The 25,604-nt window shown below is 34.1% G+C and overlaps 1 protein-coding gene across 1 annotated transcript; it reads right to left on the bottom strand.

Moving 5' to 3' along the window:
• Window positions 1-20,056: 20,056 nt before the first annotated feature.
• LOC123900098 lies at window positions 20,057-23,736 on the bottom strand. The gene is made up of 6 exons (XM_045951415.1): window positions 23,585-23,736; window positions 23,041-23,105; window positions 22,908-22,940; window positions 21,971-22,808; window positions 21,398-21,643; window positions 20,057-20,399 (listed from the first exon to the last, which is right to left on the bottom strand). Exons 1-6 carry the CDS (start codon window positions 23,633-23,635, stop codon window positions 20,331-20,333), a joined length of 1,302 nt encoding a protein of 433 aa, XP_045807371.1. The 5' UTR covers window positions 23,636-23,736; the 3' UTR covers window positions 20,057-20,330.
• Between the last annotated feature and the right edge of the window lie 1,868 nt (window positions 23,737-25,604).

Raw genomic sequence — 25,604 nt, forward strand, 5'->3', positions numbered from 1 at the left:
CATATTCACATTTATTCTAGTCCTAACAAACACAAGAAGACAAGAAACTCACATCCAATCAACTTAGGACACGACATCAACAAAATAAAATTCTTGTCTGGCTCCCTCGCTTAGCAAAAGCTAGCGAGTTCCCGGCGAGACAAGTCAAAAACATTCACAGGATATAGCAAGACTTAGCGAAACTCAGCGAGGTTCATTCTTCGCCTAGCGAGCACATCCAAAAATCTGGGTGCTCTGCTACGGTTTTGAACTTACGCTCACTAAACTCTCGTTTTCTCGACTCACTAATCCACAAAATCCAAAACATCAAGCATATAACATCATTATAGACTTGAAAGCACAATTAGAATCATGCATCACAATTACAACATAGAATTATGAGATCTTCATGTTTTTACTCATAAAACGCATAGCAATTCAAATGCCTAGTAATCATCTAGCACATGTTATAAACAAACATATAACAAACACATACCAGGACACATTAATATCCTACTCTTCTCACCATTTTGAAAATTAATTTTCACTCACTCAAAAAAAAATAACTCTATATTTTCACCAAAATCTTCAAGAAATAATATTAGTTTTTAAAATTATTTCAAATCATTACCACATGCAGTTTTATATCATGCCGGATCTTCACATGCAGTTTTACATCATGCCGGATCATCAACAATTAGCAATAAGCATCAATCCATCAAGTTTAAACTACAAAAAGGTTAAACTCTACGCATATACAACTATAATAAACATAGAAGTATAGCACTCACACCATTACTCAACAAAACAATGGATCTATTAATCCAATTCACACCACTCATAGTTCCTAAATGAACAACATGAATGATTTCACAAAACAAACAACACAAAATTGTTAGACAAACGCGACTGACACACAATACTCACTTGGTCTGACTGCACAGACCTGCTCTGATCGACACATAACCCACACAGTCCGAAGACAACGGGGCTCTGATACCAATTGTAACACCCAAACCCATTAATTATATATTTCTACCTTAGTAAAATCTTTTTCAAAATACGCAACGGAAAATCACATTTAGTTTATTGAATATCGGTTCGAGTATTACACTCCTCTACCAAAATAATACTAATGTAGTTAATTAGTAAAAATTGTTTATACAAATGTTAAATCAACTAATGTATTTATTAGATATACAAAACAACCTAGATAAGGAGACTCTATATACATATAAAACCCCCTTTCCCGTGTCACAATCAGAGCGGAGCTTCACCGACGACTCGACATCGAATACCACAAAACCTGTAAATCTGGACCCCCAACGGTCCAGCACATAACACATAAAAGAGAGTTAGATAACATACTCAAAATATAAGTGTAAGTAAAACGGTACTTAAACACTTCTTCATACTCATGCATAATCATACATTATACATATGCATCACCATCATTCATGCATATTCATATATCATGCATATACTTCATTTATCACCTAATCAATCATCCACAAAATACACCAAACATATAGTTTCACGTCGTCTCGGACAATACCAAAACATCAACAAATACATTGTTCAGATTATGGTCATGACGGACCCTGCGTTGTTCATTTTATAGTCATGACGGACTCTGCTCCTCACATACGGATTAACAATCAACATTTACCAAGTATGTGTCAAACATCATTTATTATAAAATGCACACATAATCCCTAATGCAATCTAATGCTTCACATTCATGTTATGTCCTCTAGACACCTCTAATGCATGTGGTACCATCGTCTTTATCAGGGTATTTCACCTCCGATATCCTTCTTTATCAAACAAATATAGTTCGATATCCTTCTTTATTGGACAAGCCAATATCCCTAAATATTCATGATGCATGCACTCAAAACTCATGAATATATCCACCAACAATTATGGCATATAGCCCATCAACAATAACGTGGAACACTATCCAACGTCCGTCTTTATTAAGATAATCAATACCTTAATATCCGTCTTTATCAAATAACATAATTCGATATACTTCTTTATTAGAATAACATAATTCTAATATCCTTCTTTATTAAGTTGATTAACACCTTAATATACTTCTTTGACATTTAAATAAACATCATCATTCATCAACAAGCTATCATCACATAAACATCAACACAACCTTCATGCAATTAATATATAACAACTACATTAAGCATGCCTCAACTCATAAAACAAACACCGGAATCGGAGTCTACACGAAAAACTGAGTAAAATAGGTTCCGGGGTCGAAAACCCTCAAAAGTCAACCAAAAGTCAACATTTTCAATCCTGTGAACAGTGCCTGCGCTGGGGCGCCGGCCTTTGTCACAAAACAGAGTCAAAATGGCATTTCTAGACTTCTCTGGGCGCCTGGGCACCACTCCTTTAAAACGGTGCGCCACAGACAAATTGTGCAGGATTTCTGCAGGACAGCCTCTCATTGCAACGATCATAACTTGGGCTACGAAAGTCCAATGGAGACGCACATATACTCGTTGGAAAGCTAACAAACAGGGCTACAACTTTTATGTTGTCCACTAAAACCAGTTCACAACGTAAAGAGGTCAAAATTTCACGTAAAGGTTCAGACCTCATAGATAACAATTTTCTACATTTCTCATTTCAAACTCTAAACTCTCAAGACTCTCACATAAACCATTTTTCATGTTATAAACCCCAAATAAGTTCATATTCAAGTGCAACAAGCATATCTAAACACAAAAGGACAGTTCATTTCTCAGATCTACATCATAAACATCGAAAAAGTAAAGATTGAACACTTTTTCATCAAAACTCTCAAGAACACAAAGTTCTTGAGTTTAATCTTTCATAAACTCGTTTTTAACCATTATTTTCGTTCATTAACCATGTTAAAAGCATGTTAAACATATTAAGAACCTTAGAAACGATTTCCATCAAGAAAATCCATTCCAAACTAAAACGAAAATGGGGTGGAGGAAGTTCGGGAGAGGAGAAATCGACATTCTCCCCTTCCTCGAGTCACCCACGAATATGAAATCTACTCACTTACCTGGATTCGAAGAAAACTCGAAGATTTGCTCTTGATCTCTTCACTTTCCCCTTGCCCTAGCTCTTGAGCTCTCCCTTCTCTCTTCACTCTCACAAGAACAAGAAAAAAATGAAATGTTTCCTCTCTTCCCCTTGGCCATATGGCGCCCTCCTCACAAGTCCATAAGGCCCATTGGGCCTCAAGCCCAATTGGCTTGGCCCAATAACGCGTTAACTCACTCTACTCGCTTAATAACTAAAGTACTCGATAAATAACTCTAGTTATTAACTTAATTAAAATGCCACGTTAAATAAAATATTTTAACACATAAAAATAATAATATGAAAATTGGGTCGTTACACGCCTCATTACTCACTACCTTCAGAGAGGGAAGTAACGCCAAGACCATCAAAGTGCGATATTTGGTAGTCAAAACTCCGTTCACCTCCTACAACATTATTATAGGAAGACCTGCTTTCAACACACTGGGGGCAGCCATGTCCACTCTAAACCTGGCAATTAAATACCCTCTCGATAATGGAGAAGTAGGAACAGTTAGAGGCGACCAAATCCTCGCCAAAAAATGCTACGAGTCCAGCCTAAAGATAAGACATCGAACCTCCAATGCAAGCGGAGTATCCGGAAGAGGACGAGCCATCGTTCCGGGTGGCATAAACATCATTGAAAATTCAGACATGGATCCAAGGGAAGAATTTCAAGATAGAAGGGTGAGCCCTATAGAGGATCTGGAGCAAGTCCAAATCGGCGATCACCCGCACCAGACAACCAGTCTAGGAACGGCGTTACCCGACCAGGAGAGGAGAAGAATCATCAAAATCCTGAAAGATAACGCTGATCTATTTGCGTGGAAACCCTCAGACATGCCAGGGATAGATGAAGGGGTAATAACACATAAACTATCAATATCGCCCAGCACAAAACCAGTCTCCCAAAGAAAAAGAAAGGTTGGGGAGGAAAGGCGAGCTGCAATAGCGGAAGAAGTAGAGAAACTAAAGGAGGCTGGATTCATTGAAGAAATAAAATACCCCTCGTGGTTGGCAAATGTCGTCATGGTGAAAAAAGCCAACGGAAAGTGGAGAATGTGCGTGGATTTCACGGATCTAAACAAGGCATGTCCCAAAGACCCATATCCATTGCCCAACATAGACAGGTTGATTGATGGCGCTTCAGGATGCAAGATGTTGAGCTTCATGGACGCCTACTCCGGGTATAATCAAATAAAGATGAACCCCACCGACGCCTGCCATACAGCCTTTATGTCAAACACCTGCAATTATTTTTACAACGTCATGCCTTTTGGGTTGAAGAATGCGGGAGCAACATACCAAAGGTTGATGGACAGGGTCTTCTCTGAGCAAATAGGAAAGAACCTAGAGGTGTACATTGATGACATGGTAGTAAAAACTTCCGAAGAAAATCGCCATGACGAAGATCTTTTGGACATCCTGGGATCAGTAAGAAAGTATAACATGAGGTTAAACCCAGCGAAATGTTCCTTCGGGGTGCAAGCAGGAAAATTCCTAGGTTTCATGCTCACCAGCAGAGGAATAGAAGCCAATCCAGAAAAATGTCAAGCCATCATAGACATGAGAAGCCCTACATCCGTGAAAGAGGTCCAAACATTGACAGGCAGAATAGCGGCATTATCCAGATTCTTATCATGCGCGGGCGAAAAAGGTTTCCACTTCTTCGCATCTCTTAGAAAAAATGAAAGATTCTCCTGGACGCCCGAATGTGAAGAAGCCTTCAGACAACTAAAGGAATTCTTAGCATCGCCGCCCATCTTGACCCGCCCATTACCAGGTAATACCCTTTACCTTTATCTTGCAGTTTCGGATAGAGCCTTAAGTTCAGCTCTGGTTCAGGAAGTAGAGGGCGAAGAAAAGCCTATATATTTTGTAAGTAGAACCCTTAGAGGAGCAGAAACAAGATATCAGAGGATAGAGAGGTTATCTCTTGCGGTGGTTGTCACAGCTAGAAAATTAAGGCAATACTTTCAAAGCCACAAGATAGTTGTTAGAACAGATTACCCTATCAAGAACGTCCTCAGAAAGCCAGACCTAGCAGGAAGGATGGTAGCTTGGTCCGTCGAATTGTCAGAATTTGATATCACTTTCTCACCCAGAGGGGCCATCAAATCGCAAAGACTGGCTGACTTTGTATTAGAAATGTCTACCCCGCCAACAACTGAGAAAGCTGCGACTTCGACCCTCTCAGTAGACGGAGCCTCCAACGTACGGGGAAGTGGAGCCGGAGTAGTGTTGGAAGGACCAGATGGCGTTATGATAGAACAATCATTACGTTTCGCCTTCAAAGCCAGCAACAACCAGGCTGAATATGAAGCCTTGATAGCAGGAATGAAGTTAGCAAAAGACATGGAAGTGAAGGAGTTGAAAGCCATGAGTGATTCCCAACTGGTAACCAACCAAGTGTCAGGAAAGTTTCAAACGAAAGAGCCACAGTTAATCAAATACGTGGAGGGAGTGCAAAGTCTAGCTAAACACTTTGACTCGTTCGAATTAGTTTATGTTCCTCGCGAACAAAACATGAGAGCAGATCTACTATCAAAACTGGCGAGCACAAAAAAACCGGGGAGCCATAGAACCGTTATCCAAGAAACGATCAAAACTCCAGCATTGGCGGAGAAGATTTGATGATGGTGATAGAGGAGGAAGATTGGAGATCGCCCATTATCCGATACCTCCAAAAAGATGAACTCCCAAAAGAAAAGGAAAAGGCGTTCAAATTGAAAAAATGGCGGCATGGTATTCTATGGTAGGAGATAGGCTATACAAAAGGGGATTTGCATCCCCCCTCCTTCTATGCGTTAGTAATGAAGAAGCAAAACACATTATGTCTGAGGTACATGAAGGTTCGTGTGGCAGCCATATCGGTTCAAGGGCTTTAGCAGGAAAAATATTAAGAGCAGGTTTTTACTGGCCGGATATACATGATGATACCGCCATGTATGTGAGAAACTGCGACAAATGCCAAAGACACGCTAATTTACATCACGTACCAGGGGAGCCATTGAAGTCAGTATTATCCCCATGGCCTTTTTTCATGTGGGGGGTGGATATTGTTGGTCCATTTCCGGTTGGATATAAACAGGCGCGATGGATCATTGTCGCCGTGGATTATTTCACAAAATGGATAGAAGCAGAACCAGTATCTAGTATCTCGGCGGAACAGGTCAAAATTTTTTATTGGAAGAAAATCATTTGCAGGTTCGGTTTGCCCAAATATATTGTATCCGATAACGGCACTCAGTTCACCAGTGAAAGAGTCGTGGAGTTCTGTCGAAGCAAGGGAATAAAAAATACCTTCATATCGGTGGAACACCCACAAGCTAATGGACAGGCGGAATCAGCGAATAAGGTTATATTAAGGGCATTGAAAAGGAGGCTAGCTAGCAAAGGCGAGGCATGGGTAGCCCACATCTCGCCCATTCTTTGGTCGTATCACACTACCCCCCAATCATCAACAGGAGAAGCGCCATTCACAATGGTTTATGGTTCAGACGCAATGATCCCGGTGGAGATAAATCCTCCCAGTTGGCGCAGAGAAACCATAACGCAAGAAGAGAACAATAGAGCTTTGGAAGAGAATCTAGACATGATCGAGGAAAGAAGGGAGAGAGCACATTTCAGAGAATTCGCCATAAAGCAAAGAGCCGCTAGGCGTTATAACACTAAAGTCAGACAAAGAAGATTTCAAGAAGGTGATCTAGTGTTGAAAAGACCCATGGGAAAGGATAAAGGAGGGAAGTTTGCGGCAAACTGGGAAGGCCCTTTTCGCGTGCAAGAAGCCTTTGAAGGAGGAGCATATCGTTTAGAAACTATGGAAGGAAGGATCCTCCTCAGGACGTGGAACATAGCAAACTTGAAGTTCTACTACAGTTAGTTACGGAGCATCACACCACGGGTGGAAGAATAAGTAAATTCATTCCTTTTCAGCACTATTTAAATGATGTATAAGAACCATTTTCATTAATAAATAAAAACAGTGAGACACTCTTTTCCCCTGTGCAAACTGGGGTTTTTATCGAGGCTCATTGAATTTCAAAATTTTAGTAGTTTTTATTACACATGTTTTCTTTCACAATCAAAATATTTACGTCAATCAAGGTCAACCTGATTAAGTTACGGGCTCTGAATAAAAAAGAAAATAAATCAGGGTTGAGAGGCCTTGGCGTCACCCGTAGGGGGCGTCAGAAACAGAAAATAAATCAGGGTTGAGAGGCCTTGGCGTCACCCGTAGGGGGCGTCAGAAACAGAAAATAAATCAGGGTTGAGAGGCCTTGGCGTCACCCGTAGGGGGCGTCAGAAACAGAAAATAAATCAGGGTTGAGAGGCCTTGGCGTCACCCGTAGGGGGCGTCAGAAACAGAAAATAAATCAGGGTTGAGAGGCCTTGACGTCACCCGTAGGGGGCGTCAGAAACAGAAAATAAATCAGGGTTGAGAGGCCTTGGCGTCACCCGTAGGGGGCGTCAGAAACAGAAAATGAATCAGGGTTGAGAGGCCTTGGCGTCACCCGTAGGGGGCGTCAAAAAACAGAAAATAAAACAGGGTTGAGAGGCCTTGGCGTTACCCGTAGGGGCGCCAGAAACAGAAAATAAAACAGGGTTGAGAGGCCTTGGCGTTACCCGTAGGGGGCGTCAGAAACAGAAAATAAAACAGGGTTGAGAGGCCTTGGCGTCACCCGTAGGGGGCGTCAGAAACAGAAAATAAAACAGGGTTGAGAGGCCTTGGCGTTACCCGTAAACCTTACGAGTAGGGGGCGTCAGAAACAGAAACTAAAATAAGGTTGAAAGGCCTTGGCGTTACCTGTAAACCTTACGAGTAAGGGGCGTCAGAAAAAGAAAGTATACAGTGAAGAAAGGCAGGATTATCAACACCACCAACAGAAAAAGCTTACACACAGTCAAAACAAGGCGATTCATTATAACGTCAAATCATAAAATGCTAAAGGCAAGGAGGACACAGCCAAATCGTTCGTCACGCTAGCAGAAACAGTCGTCATGCAGCGAAACAAGACGACATATCGCTATATTAGTTACAATCGCCAAAAAGGCAACAGGTATAAAGTTATTCATAAATGATATATAATTATATTTAAAGTGCTAAAGACATTGCAGGTGCAAAGTTAAAAATTTCAAAGGAGAGATTATTTTCAACACCAAACACAAAGTACAGTGGAAGGGCGACTCCGAGCAGCGCCAATTCTTTCTAAATCGCCAAAGAAACAACAATTACAAAATAAGGTGTGCAAGCCTGACAGTACGAAAATCAACTACAACAAAGAAGTGGCGAGACAGATTACGCTAGACTACTTACAATATTCAAATATATTATAAGAAACGTATGTTGAGTAGAAGAAGTAGAAGCACGGACTAACAAAGTGACTAGCCACAAAGTTTCAATTTGTTTCCAAGAAGGAAAGGCGATCCGCGAAAGATGAAGAGGCGAAATTGGTGACAACGCTGGCTCGAAAATGCAAATACGATGGAAAAGAAGGAAGGGCGACTTGCCAACTTGCTCAAAGTCGCCAAGAAACAATGACAACAATATTCAAAGCCACAAATGGTGTACATCAAGATATTCAAAAGTCATAGAAGGGCGAACAAATTATCTAAGAAATATCAACAACAAAAGGAAGGACAAGGCGACAAGCAAACAAAGAATATGAGTCAGCAACAAATAGGCGACATCGAGGCATAATAATTGCCAAGTGATTTCAATCAAAAGCACTTCGCCTTCCTGAAGCCTCGTGCTTGGGGGGCTGTGTACTGGGCCATGGATCAGGGTGTGATTTGTTAAGGCCCAATACAAAAAAGCCCAATCAATTATAGTCCATGAGGTTCACACCAAAATATCTTATGTTTCTCACCATGATGATGACACGTAAAGATTACCACCACCTCCATGATCTACCATAGCTTGGAGAAGAAGGAAGAAGCTTGGAGAAGAAGGAAAAGAAACCGCCCACTACCCATGAATTCCTCTCCAAGCAAGGCGGTTATCAAGCAACAAGAGGGAGATGTTTTGCCTATAAATAGGATCTTCTTCAAGAGAAGAAGGGGCTCTCTCTCATTCTGAAAAAACACCATACTTTCATTCTTGTAAAGAGACAACTCTTTAATTCTTGTAAAGTCAATCAATTTTTTCTCTGATCATACTTGTATCAATTATCAATCTTGAATAATACAAACCCCCTATGTTCTTCACCAGAACAGGATCATCATCTGACTTATAAAACTCCCGGGGTTGTTGGGATTGAACCAAGGGTAATCACACCATTCAATCAATAATACAACCCCCTTTAGTTTTTACCAGAACAAAACTAAAATTCAAATAAATTAGGGGAGAGCTTATGTATATAATAATTTGTTGGCATGATGCTATTCAATATCTCAACATACATGTTTGAGTGTTCCCAACTATAACTTAGAATGGATCTTCAGGTCCATTATTTTTTTGTTTGTATGAACATATTTCACAAGATGTTCGGTATAAATTTCAATTAACATGTGATATTTATCAAATATTTTCTAGAATAATATATATAAAATGATCTCTTAAAAATAATTTCACAAACTTCTGGTTGTGAGTTTATAACAAACATACATGTGACCATTTGGTTGATCATCAATTCAAATTTTAGAAATCTAATTGGTCCACATGATCGGTGTATTGATTTACAAATATCACCTTATATATATTCTAAAAAATAAAAGATGCTCATTTACTTAATTTATCAACTTCCTTTGGGAACTAGTAACACATAAAAATTATTAGATTGAATGAACTTCTGGCCATTCAATACATATCCATAGAAATTTTTCGCATCATAATAGACCAGAAATGACCCAACTGATCTTGCCAATGACCAAATTAATATGATTTATTTGTAAACTTCTGGTTTACTTGAACATGTGCTTAAGTTGCACTAATATCATAAGTACACCACAAACTAAAGACAAAAGTTGATAATATGTCTCGTAATATAGAGATAAAATATCTCCGTCGTTTCTTGTTTCAATATGATATTCATTTATGCGAATATCCTTCAAACATAAAAAAATTCTTTAAGACTTAAAAATATACAATACATTGGCAAAGCGTAACTTTATTTCTCGATATAACAATGCATTGACTCTTCTGGAGTCTTCAATAATTTTCGTACTACCAAATATAAAATTTAACTTTTCATGAATAGTAGTATCGATGAATATTTTCAAGCTAAACAAATATGTTTCTACAAAAAAAATCTTTTCGGTGGAACACAATAAAAAAAATAGTAATAATTTATTTGTATGAGAATTAAAAGAGTAAAAATAAAGTTTAATAAAAAAAAATTTATGTGGATTTCAGTAGAATTAGAAATTAAAATATAGTAACAATTAAAATATTTTAAAATTAAAATCAATTAATTGATTTAAATATGTAACCGGAATAATTAAAATCAGTTTATATTTACAAACTGTAACCGGATTATAATTATAAGTAATTAAAAAAATAACTGTATTCAAAGCTTAAGAAAACATAATCACCATAAAATAAATTCAAAATTTAATGTATAAAAAGCTAAATGTAACTTTTTTCTTAGGCATATATTTCATAGGGAATAATAATAGTCTACCTCATAGTAAAATATAAAATAGATAGATAGAGATCTTACTAAGTTGTACATCGAGAAATAAAGTCGAATTATCATGTAAAAACTTTCACATTTCAATTGATAATTATTGAAATTGTACCAATCTAAAATATGATTAATCAAATATTTTTGAAATTATTTTCATAAGTTTGCTACTTCAGGAGCATATTCAAGACACATACATAATTGTTCTTTTAATTTTGGTCAAATTTATACTAAGATCAAATAGATCATATGGACTTTAATCATGTTGTAAAAATAATTAGTTCTTCAGGAACTCAACAACAAATCTCTATTCAAAATGGCTAGAGAAAAACACAATTTTACAATCTTTCATAATATTGGTTAAGAAAATCCATATTCTTTGAGCAATCTATCAAAGATGCGCTAATATTAAAGTTTTAGCTTTTCAAGAACTATATCACAAGTGATCTTGATATAATGATCACAATAATCTTCATAATTTCTTCAAGAAAATTTTATTCTTTGAGCAATCATTCAAAGAGACTTCAATATTAAGGTTTTCCCTTTTTCTTCTTAGTTCTTCGGGAACTATCACATATATTTTCATTAGTTTTGCTAATTTGCCCACTTTTTCGGCCTCTTTTTTTTTTCTTGTCATTTTTTTCACTTCTAGTGAGAAGCCGAACTTTTAAAATTAACACAGCCATGACTATTACCACGACCATGACCACAATTTTGTCCATGGTAATTATGTGTTGCTACATTCACTTCTGGGAACGGAGTAACATCAGTGGGTCGGAGTTCATTCAGTTCTAAAAATAATTTTTCATTCATTTTTTTATTGATAATATCATCAAATAATAAAATCAAGCAAATTAGATAGGCATAGTTAACATAGTTAAATAGAATTTCTTATAGTATGTTTATACATTAGATGGTGACAAAACTAATAAGGAAATTGTTTAAAGGAATTGCTACAACATATAACTATTAATATATTATTATATTATTTCTTAAAGGAATTAAATTATTGGTCTTGAAGAAAAATAATTATAGGTAACGTACATGAAGTTTGAAAGTTAAAACCATAATAGCTTATGATGATGCTAAACCATAACAACATAGTCATTTGATAGGTAACGTACATGAAAAATAAATAGTCATACGATTATATGTTTGATTGTTTATACCTTTCAATATGATAAACACTAAATTCAAATTATTTATCAACAACATCTCATGTATAGATCATGAGCAATACACATGAATTATAGAAATATAAAATTGGTACTAAAAATGATAAAGCTATCCTTCAGGGATAACATGTATATTGAATTCTTCTGGAATTCATAAAAAATAATATAGAGGAATTTCTTCAAGAACTATATAGCATCGTTATAATGTAAAATTAATTATTTATGCAATCCTTCAGGGATGCATATAACATTGAATTCTTCATGAGTTTTTCAAGAACTCTATAATAGATCTTATCAAATATTTTCTACACCCTTCAGGGATGTGTCACAATTGAATTCATCAAGATTTCATGGAGAACAAAATTTGAATTTTTAAGTTCTTCAAGAATATATATAATAGATCTAATTGTACGATCCTTCAAAGATGTATCCATAATGAATTCTTCAGGAATTCGTGGGAAATACAAATTGATTTTTAAATTGTTCAAGAATTGTATAACATATCAAATCAGTTATTTATCCAATCTTTCAGATGTTCATTTTACTTATATCTATGAATCTTTAGGATTCATATTTTAAAATTTCATCATACTATGAATCTTCAGGATTCATATTTTAAAAATTTCACCACGATACTTCTGGATCGTAGGCTGTAAATCAATATAAAAAAACGAAAAAAAATAGAATTAAAAAATACAAGAAATAAAATTATCACCTCCCATGGTTGCTATACCTTTCTTGAGAAGGGAGAGAGACTATCGTGCTGATAACGTGTTATAAACTATTTCTAACATGAACCATAATATGGAAGAATAGAGAAGAAAAAGAAGAGAGAAGAGAAAGGAATAGACTTTGTATTATTCTATTCACAAGTGTGTATTACATTGTAACAAAGGGGTCCTATTTATAGGACATATTTAGGAGACAAGAAAACCTACACAATAATGGACATTCATTACTATTATTATTCATAACATAAAGGCTATAATTACTTATTACTTATTCACAATAAGAGGCGGCTTGGAGGCATGTGCGAGGTGTGCGACGGCATAGGGCCTCAAAATTTTGAGGGCCTCAACTCAAAATTTTGAGGTCCTGTAATATTACTTATATATTATTTATACCTATAAAATATCAGATGTATATTAATAGATTAATTTTTAGGCCCTAAAATAATAGTTATATATTGTTAATGTTCATAAATATCATACGAGTATCAATATATTAGTTATCTATACTCGTAAATATAGTTCTAGTCCATTTTAATCTTTGCATAAAATTTAATCTTAGATTATGATGTTCATTTTTGACGTTATATACAAAGATAATTATTTTGTATTTCTTGTTCCATTTAATTTAATCCAAGATTTTAATATTGATAATTTATATGTTTACAAGAATGTTTTTGTATATTATATGCAATTTAAATCGATAATTTTTTATTAAGGGTCCACTTTTTATATTTTGCACAGAACCTCCTAAAACTCGGAGACGCCCCTCACAATGAATTTGGCATATTCGTTTTATTATAATTTCTTTTATAATTATAATATATACACGGTTTTAAGTTTTTTTTCGTTATACGCGGTTTTAAGTTTTAACTTCCCTTTTGCTTAAAAAAAAGTTTTAACACCCCTTTATCCTTTATTTTGTTTTAAAATAAATACCTTTATATATATTGTAAAAAGAAAAGAAAAATCCCCTTTATTTATGTGAATGCAAAAAAACGCTATAATGATTGGTACCCCTCAAGTTGCTAAAAAATTATCCCGGTTACAAAAAAACAAAAAAAATTGAAGGTCAAATAATTAATGTGATAAATATAATCATGAAGAGGAACAATTTGGTCACAACTATACATTGATCAACCATTTAATAAATTTGCATATGAGAATTTAATGTCAAATCATTCATAGAAGAGATTTCCTTATGCCATGTGACAATGTTATGAGAATATTTGAATTTTGTGTGGCCAATAAATATGTGATTATAGTCATCAATGCATTTAATATTGAATCAAGGAGAGAGCAGAATGGTTGAGATGAGAGTATTTTAGAGGAGAGAGAAAGGAAAATAAGTCTGATTTTTTACATATTATAAATTATAGATATAGATTATAGATTATAGATTACGTATAACTGTATATTTTACGTATAACTGTGGGATTCTGTTACATGACTGCATTATGATCCATACTAATGAATGAATGGGTAATGGATTAGAGTTAATATTGTTGTCGGTTGTGAAGGATAACTGAATCTTCGACACTCTTTTTATAAGTTTTTCATTGATCAAAATTAAGCTATTAGCTAACCTTACACAAAATACAAAAAATCAACCTCATTAAATAAAATCTGAAATATCTCAGAGAATTATAATTTCTCTATTTTATGTGGATAAATTCATTTGCAAAATTACAAAAATAAAATATATATTAGGTTAGTTAGGTTACGCATGACATGACAAAGACGGATATTCGAGGCAGCTTCATATTTTTGTTTTTTTGTTCTTCAATTGTTTTTATATATCACTAATCGTTGCAATAAATATTTGGAATTTTCTAGGTCCACTTGAAACTAGACAACAATAATGCCTCAATCAAATTGTACAAACTGTACTCGTCATGAGTAGTCATTAGAATCAATATCCTAATTGGGTACGGAAGAAATACAATATCATAAAAAGATAACCATAAAATTTCATATGCGTAGTATTAATTCAAACTCATCGAGAATCCTATGTGTATTGACTATTGTGTGATCTATTTTCCAACGAGGAGCGCTAGCAACACACTCTTTAACAAACACACTCTAACACATTCTCTTTTATTGATTAAAATTTATATGGGTCATATAAAAGTTATATGAGTCAACATTTTTTTATGGGACCCATGTAAATTTCAACTAATAAAAAAGAGTGTGTTGGAGTGTGTTTATTAAAAAGTGTGTTACTAGTATTATTCATTTTCCAATATACATAAAGCTAATACTCCTTTATTTCTTGTCTTCAAAAAATGATTTATCTATTTTATTTTAACATATGTGTTATGGTTTATTTTTTTTGTTTTCACCACTAGTTTAATCTGGTTCGGGGGTCAGTTTTGGCATCAAGTAGTTTCAGTTTTCTCCCGATCGTAGTTGCAGTGGATTGAACTGTGATCCTCTCTATCAAGTTCAGCGTCAATCACCACTGAACCAACTAACAATTTTCAACCAAACAAAAACATGATTTTCAAAATAGTGTCTCTTTATAACGTTTAGCTGCCAAGGAAAAATAACAGCCGAACACATCAGTGTCAAATATTGTGGCAATATGATATTATTTTAAATATCTTTTTTAAAATAATTCAAAAATTGTGGGGTGTTAAATTACCACTCCTTCATGAGTAATCACTTTAAGTCATTTCATATGGATTAAAAATAGTAAATAATTTAAACATTTTAAAAATTTATACAAAAATTTTATTTTTCATTAAAAGTAAATCGTATCATTGTTGTTAATCATTGAAAGTGAACCATTGTAAATGAATTTTAAGAAGTCTCACATTGGTTGCGAGATGATCTTTATATATATTTATAAAAAAGAGGCAATCCTCATGATACAAGCCAATTTTATAAAGATAAGTTAGACTTAATATTCAATTATATGAATGAACATGTACTTTCTTAATATTCAAAAGAAAAACTATTAATAGTGTGGTTTGATTGTATGCCAAATTTAGAAAAGTAAAAACTCAGACATCTTTCTGAGATATGGTCATTTTGATATCAACAATGTTAGAACGGTTAAAATAGTGTATTTTCTCGATTGGGACAAAATCCAATCTTACCCCCAATCAACCTAGATTAGTGTCGTAGAGTTGTCTTAGGTCAGAATCACCGGACTTCAACTACTCGAAAACTCATCGAGAAAACAATCCTTTGCATGATTCTCCACATCAAAATGTGGAGATCCGATGGAGAGTTTGATATGAAATTCTGTTGTCCAGATTATGAATTGCAGAGAAAGCAACGTGGACATGAGGAGTGTTGGTCTTGTAATGCTTCGCTGGATGTGGTGGCAAGGGAGAATTTGGAATGTTTGTAGTGGGGACTCACAGTTTGAGTATATTTGTTATCATTGTGGACTTGTAGTGGTATCATCAGTGGCGGAGCCATGAAAAAATAATCGGATGTGCCACTCAAAAATTATAGGTTTAATTAGTAAAATAGTCCCTTAAAGATATTTTTGGTTTCACATTGGTCCCTTAAAGAAAAAATGTCTGAATAGGTCCCTTAAAGAAAAAAAGGTTCGAATAGGTCCCTTAAAGACATTTCCGTTAATCAGTTTGGTCCTTTCCATCCATTTTTTCGAGGACCAAACTGATTAACGGAGATGTTTTTAAGGGACCAAACTGATTAACGGAGATGTCTTTAAGGGACCTATTCGGACCTTTTTTTCTTTAAGGGACCTATTCGGTCCTTTTTTTCTTTAAGGGACCAATGTAAAACCAAAAATGTCTTTAAGGGACCATCTTACTAATTAAGTCAAAATTATATTGCATGCAAAAATTTAAGTTATAATACTTGCAAAAAGTTGATAATAAAAAATTAAATGTTTTATTATATTACATGTATATTAAAAGAAGAATGATTGTTCTTAATTGAAAATAGTTGTAATTATGTACCCAAAAAAAATAGTTGAGATTTTTTTATAGAAAAATGGAAATTGTGAATTTTTTTGTTGATAAAAAAGTTGTTTTATTCACACAAAAAGAAGCTTTTGAATTTATCTTTACATTAGATTTTTAAATTAACAGGTAAATGAGTATTCTTAGATATAAATTTATATCATTTAAAAAATTACAATAACTAACTATTAATTTAAAAACTATAGAAGATGAATTTGATTATTTTTTTTAAAAGAAATTATAATGTAGTAATTTAAAAATATATAGATATGAAAAACAATGTTTTTTAAAGATATTTATTTGCAATTATAAAAAATAACAAAAGATGTAAATGGAATGTTGAAATTCTTTCTTTTAAGAAAAATAAAACAAAAAAAAAATGCAAAAAATTGCAGTAATAAGTGTTGAACCCACAACCCTCAACACAACAGCTACAAGCACCTTGCAACCAACTGGACTATCTGTTTGAATTTTCAGGATCACGCGCAAACTAACATACATATAATATACTAGTAATTTTATTAATACATTATGGGTATTATAGTCATTTCCTATTTTTTGGGGTGGGCCAAGGCCCAACTTGGCTATCATCAAAAAATTGTATGGTCATTGTGAGTTTAATTGCCAGCTCTGTTTTATCCTATTAGTTTGTGATGTGTGGAAATAAATTTATGTGCAAGACTTGGTGTAGAATGATATCAATGCTGTCAAAGTATTGTGTGTTTTAGCTATCTTGAGCAATCCTTATGGTATTCCTAGAGATTTAAGAGTGTATACTATTTATTATTATTTTAATGAATGATTCAGTATATACTACTTAGTACAAAGAGCAATTACTAGTATTATGTAAGTATGTTAACATTATATAATGTTTAGTAGCGACTTCCCAAACAAACACTAGAAAATGGTGTACCTTAAACAAGCCCTTCACAAAGTTATGGTTGGTATCACAGTCACAAAGTTATGGTTGGTATCACAGGGAGAATGTCAGAATCACGGCATATCCACCGTGTTATTAAATGTGTTATATCTTTTTAATTCAGATTATTCAATTACTCTACTTAAATGTAGTCAAACTAAGCCACTAAGTTTGGTATAGTGATGAGAGGTTTGAGTAGTATGTTATAAATCATCGGTTCGATCCCCAACTCATTGTAAAACAAAAAAATAAATGTAGTAAAGCTAGAAAACATGGATAAAATTAGTCACAAAGAAATAAAAGAAATTTCATTTTTCATAAAAAAAAAAATTGACGCAATTTTTTATAAAATTTAAATCACCATATGGCAAAATAATATTTTTAATATTTAAGTCAAAAAAAATTGTTAATATTGAGACCGAAATCAAAGTACATTTGAAACAATAAGGAACAACAAACTAAATACTTCGCACACAATGCGTATACACAATATAAAATATTTCTCAAACACAACATGTTGGGTCTTCACGAGAGGGCAGTCAGAGATCATCCACATTGGGCCCAAGAACAACTTCACAAGTAAGTTGAACACCACATATTAACCCAAAACCTTAATGTGTTAAGTTTATGAGTTATCTCACTTATAAAGTGTTCAACCTCCACTTTTCTAAGCAATGTGAGACTTAATTACTCACGCTTGCCACAACAAAACACAACACAATTTGTATGCATGGTATTTATCTATTAATCCGATTGATCTATACAATAACAGATCGACTCTGAGTAACCTTTAGACCAGAATTGAACAACATAATTAGGTCAATTATGAGATATCTCCAGTGATACAACTCTATTAGAATTTGGGAGGCCGAACTGAACAAGCTGGAACGTGAAATCAACAACAATGGGTGGCCCAAATATGGGAGGTCTCCACAACAAACAACAAATGAATCTAGAATAGGCTCTGATACCATATTAGAATTTGGGAGGCATATATTCAACCACAAAAGTTAGCTTGAGAGTTGAGGTTTGCACTACACTTACTCTGATACCATATTAGAATTTGGGAGGCTTATACTCAACCAAAAAAGCTAGCTTGAGAGTTGAGGTTTGCACTATACTTATAAAGACCATCTTTACCATATCTCTAGCCAATGTGAGACTTCTAACAAACTCTACGATAACTCTGAATAAAAAACTCTCACACATACTAAACATTGCAAGATCACCATTGTTTTCATACAAAAGACAAAAGCAAGGGCAAAATAGATCACGACTTTCCAAAAGCTTATTTTTAAATCTCCAAAAGCTTAGTCAAAATAGATCACGACTTTCCTTTTAAGTACTCTAAGCCACAGTTGATAATCGTTTGGAAAGAAAAGAAAAATGAAAGGGTAACCTTAGATCTATAATATGGAGAAAGACAAAGGTGTAGGGTCATCTGCCAAATCAGCATAAACATGTCTAATTTATGAACACGATGAAATAGAACCAACAAAAACTCAACTAATATGAAACCTAAAAATAAATTAAGGGAGTAAGTATACTTTAGCCATTGAAATGAAATAAAATAAAGGTTTAATTAGTTCAATGGTCTATTAAAGACATTTTAAATTTCACAATGGTTCTTAAAGAAAAAAATGTCCGGATTTGTCCCTCAACTACATGACTGTTAGTCACAATGGTCCTTTCCGTTAGTTTTTAACGCCAAATGTATTAGGTGGACCAACATTACATGTGGTCCACCATAGATCTCAATAAATCATTTAGTTTAACTCGTTTGATCTTTATTGGCAAAAAATAGCCATTGAATTTTGAATGTCCATTATATCTAATAGTACACCATTATCAACTAATTTTTTCTCTATTTCTTCATGTTCTTCTTCACCATCATCTTCATAACAACTTCAAATAAAATCCAGATCTTCAAATAAAACCAAAAAATCAAAACAAAAAAAAAGTTTGAGAAATTGAAACCCACCCAAATAAAATCAACAAGATTTCTAAGCAAAGGGGGCAAAACTAAATCACAGTCACAGCAAAATGGAACAAGCAAGCACAAATCCATCTCAACAACACATACCCAAATAAAATCAGCAAGAGGTGAGGGGAAAAACTAAACCGCTGCAAAAGGATGCTATGGCACTTACTCTCTCCGTCATCATCTCCAATTAAATCATTAAGCATCACCGTTTTGACTTATGAGAATCATCATCAGAAATAACAGCCACAAACACAACAACAATCCAATGACAGATCAAAAATCAATTATCTCAGAAACAAGAGCAAAAGAAACCCTAGAAAATTCATGTCTAATTCGTGTTGCTGGTGACGCTTGTTGGCGACCTGCAAAACGAGATTTGTGAAGTTTGCATGTCTAACGGGGAGGACCATTGTGACAAACGGTCATATAGTTAAGGGACCAAAACGGACCTGTATTTCTTTAAGGGACCATTGTGAAACCGAAAATGTCTTTAAGGGACCATTGAACTAATTAGGCCTAAAATAAATGCACCAGTTCTTGATTTACGAGTTTATCTATGCAAGTTATACCAATAATTTATTATGTAATAGGATCGGGTGAATGCACATAAGCATCCTAGGATAATGATGAATAGCCACAAAAGGTATTGCAAAAAGAATTTAAGGTATGGTATTTTGTTAGAAACAAACCAAAATTTATCACCAAACATTGCAGGTTGGAGTCATAACCATACTAGACCCACTCACACTATATACAAGAGTTAGTAGCACAAACCAATATAAAGCTTCAATAAGTCGTGTGACATCGGGCTACTTTTTTCCCTTATTTTGAAACTGGGTTACTTCTTTCCCTGATATTTGATTTTTCATAACCCTCGAAAAGAATAGATTGCTATACTCCATTACCTCAGGTAAATCTTTCTAGATGCGTTACCTGGGATCTTTGCCTCACATTGATCGTTGACTTTTCCCTGTAATAATATGATGATGAATTTGCATTAGACTCGGATGGTTTGACAGCTAAGGAGCATTTAAACAAAAATGTGCCGAAAAGAAAGAAAGTAAAAAGCAATTTACAACCAAGTCACAAAACTGAAGTTAAATTCTCTATTCCAATTGCAAGATCAAGATGCGTGAGTTAAAACAATTTTGCCAAATAGCAGCTATAGGCTGCAATACTACAGTGTAGCAGAATTTGAACAAATTGTTATTTTCTGTGACACACTATTTAGTAAAAAGTGTTGTCAAATAACCGCTATTGTGGCACTATTGTGCTGCAGCGTAGTTGAAATATTTTTAAAAAATGGTATTTTTCCACAATCCGTGACTGACAACACTGGTTTCTGGTGTTACAAATAGAATGAAAATATGATCACAAGTTGATTACAATAATTACGAATTTCCATCTCTCAAGAGAACGACAAATAGAAAGGAAGAAAGAAATATTTTGCAAGTCATGCAAGAAAATGAAGTTGACCGAAAAGATTGTTATCAAACTTCATGAAGAAACATGAACAAAACACTTGACCAATCACATTCCCTAGAAGTTTCCAGGAGAATAGATCCTTGAAAATATCAGTTAACAAAAGGATATTAGAAATTGACAGATATCTCAATTAAACAATTTTTTAATTATTTGTACATTCAACTAGAACTCACAATGCATGATATATTAGAAGTCCAACAAATCTCCTAAAATAATATTCTTTCAAATTAGGACTTCCTTGTTATCTCTCTGATTAGTTTTATTTGCTTTTTCTTAGGGTCATGTCTAGCCCCCCCTCTTTTGTACATAATTTTTTTTCGTTTTATATATTATTATTATGAGATATAGGTTCGGTTCGGGAAGGAATGTTTAGGGGTGCCAACATAGTTGGAATGTCTACTCATTTCTTGAAGCCGGGATGCTCTTAACTTATCGAAGAAAAAAAAAACAAAACAAAAGAATAGTGAAATTGACTATAAATACCAGTATTGTCAAAGCCGCTGTTGCTGCTTTGTCATCCTTGCGCTGACGATTCTGTTCTGTAGGTTTCTGACTTTTTAAAATGCCCCTCGCAAGAGCACCTTTTTCATTGCAGTTTCGATTCACTGTCAATTTCCTCGTAGCATTCTCTTTCCCCTTGTCAAGTGTCTTATTAGCACCGGCACTAGAATTGTTTTTGTTGACTTTGCCTGGTAACATAATACTTGAACGCACAGACTGACTTTTGACCTGTGAAAATGTAAACCCAGCATTCTTAGCAAACATGTATCTTATTATTTCTAAGCTATAAATATATTAATCAATAGCAAGGAAAGGAATAATTGTGATGAGTGATGACTAACAAGATAACCGTCACTTAATACAAAGGGAGGAACCCAAAATTCCTAATAAAGAAGATATAATAATGCATTTGATAATGATTTGGTAAATTTATTTTCAATATTAAACTAATCCTCGGTATATATATGACCGGTCAAATTAGCAAAGTCATTCACAATTGAATAAAGATATAATTCTTCATGTCAAATTATATAAAATGAAAGACTTGCTTCTCACCAATGAATTTGCAACATTGATGTTACTTCCTGTAATGGAAGATGTCTTGGATTTATTACCAAGATTGCATTTGTTCTTATTTGCAGGATTCATTGCAACCACATCTTTCTTATCTGTGATTTTCTCCCTCAGCTGCTTTGCTACAAACTTAACTTCATAACTAGTATTTGAACATGACCCAACACTAGACTTCCCAGAAGATGATTTATGACTTCTTGATTTCATGTTACCAACATCCATCTCTACTTTTGAGACTTCTTGTGTTACATAACTTTTCCTAAAACTAATACTATTCACTGATGAACTTCCACTCTTTTGATCACATGGTTTACTAGACACCTCCGTATATTTATGCTGGTCATGAACGCATGAGGATTCTACTGTAACCAAACTTTTCCGAAAGCTAACGCTTCTAACCGACGAACTTTTGCTTTTCTCATCACATGATACCTTCTTATGCCCCTTATAATCCTTCCTTTGCATCATGTTCTCAGATGTAATGCTGCAACGGGGCTTGGACGTAGCTTTTCCCCTGGCATTGTGTTCAAAAGTCAACCCCGACGTCTCACTCATGAATCCTTTTGACCTACTAACATTTGATGTTGATTTGGCCTTCACTTCATGACCAAAGCTGGAACCTTGTTTGAAGCATCTCCCCTTGCTTAAACCCTCCTGTTTATCCAGCAAAGCATTCAGATTAATACCTTTCCCCCACTTCTTATTGTTATAGTATTTTCCTCTTGATTTCGAAACTGAAGAAGAAAGCACCGGCGATGCTACCACCTCACCAGAGTGAGCAAACTTTGATTTCAACTGTCGGGCAGACAACTGGTGGAACCTGAAAATTATTTTATCACAACATTGTACTCAAACACTATTCAGTAAAACCCCGAACCCGCTATGGAAAACCCAAAAAAAATTCCAACAAGATCCTTACGGGTGGCTTCTGTTGAACCAGTCATCATCAGCTCTGCAATACAACCAAAACAAAATCAAAATCAAAACAAAATAAAATAAAATAAAAATCAAAACAGAATATTAATTCGAAAGTAGAATCCAAACTCACTCACATATTTTCATAACCAGACTTAGCTTCAACAATCAAATCTGCCCACATAGGTGCTTCAAAATGTTCCTGTATATCATGCAATTACAACTAAAAACTCAATTTTCATCCTTAACAAAATAAATTAGTAATTAATTAACACTAAAATAAATAGCTGTTAATGTAGAATTGAACATGTGGTGAAATTGGAAACATATTCTGCAAAATTGCAAGAAGGTTTGTTTCAATTTCATTTGGTTACCCTAAATTGAATTCATTACATTATTACTTTCACAATTTTTTTTACTCTGTACCATAAAAACGAAACACAGATAATTTCCGAGAAGCTGAAAAAACTGCATAATCAAAATTCGAAAACCTAAAAAATGTGCGATGAAAATGAAATTGATAAGTAGTGAGAAGAAAGTGATGCTTACCAAAGCAATGTTCGAAAACAAATGATTTTTAAGATTTTAAGAAATCTGAAGAAAGTGCATAAGGAAAAAAAAAAAAAAACCCAAAAAATGTGTAATGCGGAATCGAAGAAATGAGAAGAGAGTATTGGTTACCAGAAAAGCCCAGTGATCGATGACGTTCCCGTTCTTCTTAGAAGCTTCCATGAATCTCAAATCAAGAAGACTATGAAAGCGTTTCTATTCTAAAACTCACCTCACTCAGTTCAGTCGGTATTCCGTATGTATAAATTAGTGTTCAAAATCATGAAATTCTAACGACTATACCATTTTTTCCTTTAAAAAAAAAATTTCCATAGCATTTTTTAAAAATAAAAAATGATTAAATAAGTTTTTTTTTTTTGTTTAAATTCAAATTACAACAAAGTGTTTCATTCAAATCGGATCACAATAATTTTAAGCGGGTTAAATAAATTTGTAGTCCTTCAAAAATTATCAAATTTTATTTTTAATCTCTATAAAAAAAAAAAACCTGATAAGTCTTGGTCTACAAACTTATTATTTGAAGGTCTATTAATTGATGGTCACAGGGTTACTGAAAGGATAACAGTGTCACAAGTTAGAAACATAAAAGACTTTGTAGCAAAAAAAAAACATAAAAGACCTATTTATTACTTAAAAAAAAATTAAAACCTAAAAGTTACAAACCGTAACTTAAAGATCCTTGAATGCATTTGACATATTATATGTTTTGTTGAGTTTGAATTTTGTTAATAATAGTGAAAACTCCATTGTTAGAGAAGAATTTTTTTATTGATAATGAGAAAATTATCAACATTTTGAGAATAGAAAACATCGCAGAAAACAATTTATGATATATAAACCACCCTAAAAAAATGAAATGTTATTTACATATTTATTGTGACAAATTTATATATAGTTTCCCCACTATTCAAAAGTTTCAGCTCCGTCAATGATCCTTCACACCCTATTTATCAAAACATTAAAAAAAGAAGAATAACAGATTCGTACGAAGTACAAGTACGGGAGAGTCATATAACACTCGTGCAAAGAGTGTAAAATCTCATGTCCTTATGAAGAGTTTCTGGTCATCAAAGAACGTGTACAGAGGACTACAAAGCAGACAAAGAGAGAACTGAAGAGTCGCGAAAAAAAATAGGAGAAAAAAAAATTGTAAAATACATGTGTCCCTTTGTTTTTACTTTTTCAAAAAAATAAAAAGGCTAAAATGCAGTTTTACCCCCTGTTTTGAAAAATGCGGAATTTTACCCTCCCCTATTTTAAAATGCGGAATTTTACCCCCTATTTTATAATTTGTTGGATTTTGCCCCCCACCAAAATTCTGCACAAAATCTGCTTCTAATCCTCAAGTTCAAAGTTTCGCACAGAATTCAATTTGGATCAATAATTAACAAAATTGATACCAAAATAACCGTAATCGAGTTAGCTTTCCACAAAATCAAACCCCACTAAATTTGGAGTTTCACAGAGAGATTAATTACTGTTTTAGTGAAGGTCTGTCCAATTACTAATTATGCAGAAATCTACTTGTGACCTTCAAATTCAACATTGTCTACCGAACCCATCGTAACTCCAAATTCGACGAAATTGAAATGTCAACAAGGGTAATTTCGTTAGCTTTCCTTACATGTAAATACTATTCAAAAATGAGCTACGAGGTGAGAGGCATGACGAAAATACCAGTAGTAGTTTCATACGATAATTAATTTGGACAGAGCTTCACTAAAAGGTAATTAATCTCTCTCTATAACTCCAAAGTTAGTGGAGTTTGATTATGTGGAAAACTAACTCGATTGCGGTCATTTCGGTACCAGTTTGGTGAAATATTGATCCAAATTGAGTTATGTGCAAAACCTTGAACTTGCTCAGAAGCAGATTTTGTGCAGAATTTTGGTGGTGTTGGGGGGGGGGGCAAAATCCAACAAATTATAAATAGGGGGTAAAATTCCGCATTTTTCAAAACAGGGGAGGTAAAACTGCATTTAAGCCAAACAAAAACTATAGGTTTTTTGTCCAAATGAAAAGGTTTTGGTTGCTAACACTTTTATCTAATGTAGACTAGAGGTAAATCAAAACAAAACATTGAATATAACAACACTTTTTTGGGTTTTGCTATCCAAAAAGGTTTAGTAGC

Source organism: Trifolium pratense, linkage group LG7 (genome assembly GCF_020283565.1).
Source record: "Trifolium pratense cultivar HEN17-A07 linkage group LG7, ARS_RC_1.1, whole genome shotgun sequence".
NCBI lineage: Eukaryota > Viridiplantae > Streptophyta > Magnoliopsida > Fabales > Fabaceae > Trifolium > Trifolium pratense.

Excerpts from the sequence above, each read along its gene's own strand:
- LOC123900098 (XM_045951415.1), bottom strand. The coding sequence starts at position 23,635 with ATGGAAGCTTCTAAGAAGAACGGGAACGTCATCGATCACTGGGCTTTT. Across the intron at positions 22,809-22,907 it reads TGGTTCAACAGAAGCCACCC|GTTCCACCAGTTGTCTGCCC; the intron begins GTAAGGATCTTG and ends AATAATTTTCAG. Across the intron at positions 21,644-21,970 it reads TCAATGTTGCAAATTCATTG|GTCAAAAGTCAGTCTGTGCG; the intron begins GTGAGAAGCAAG and ends ACATTTTCACAG.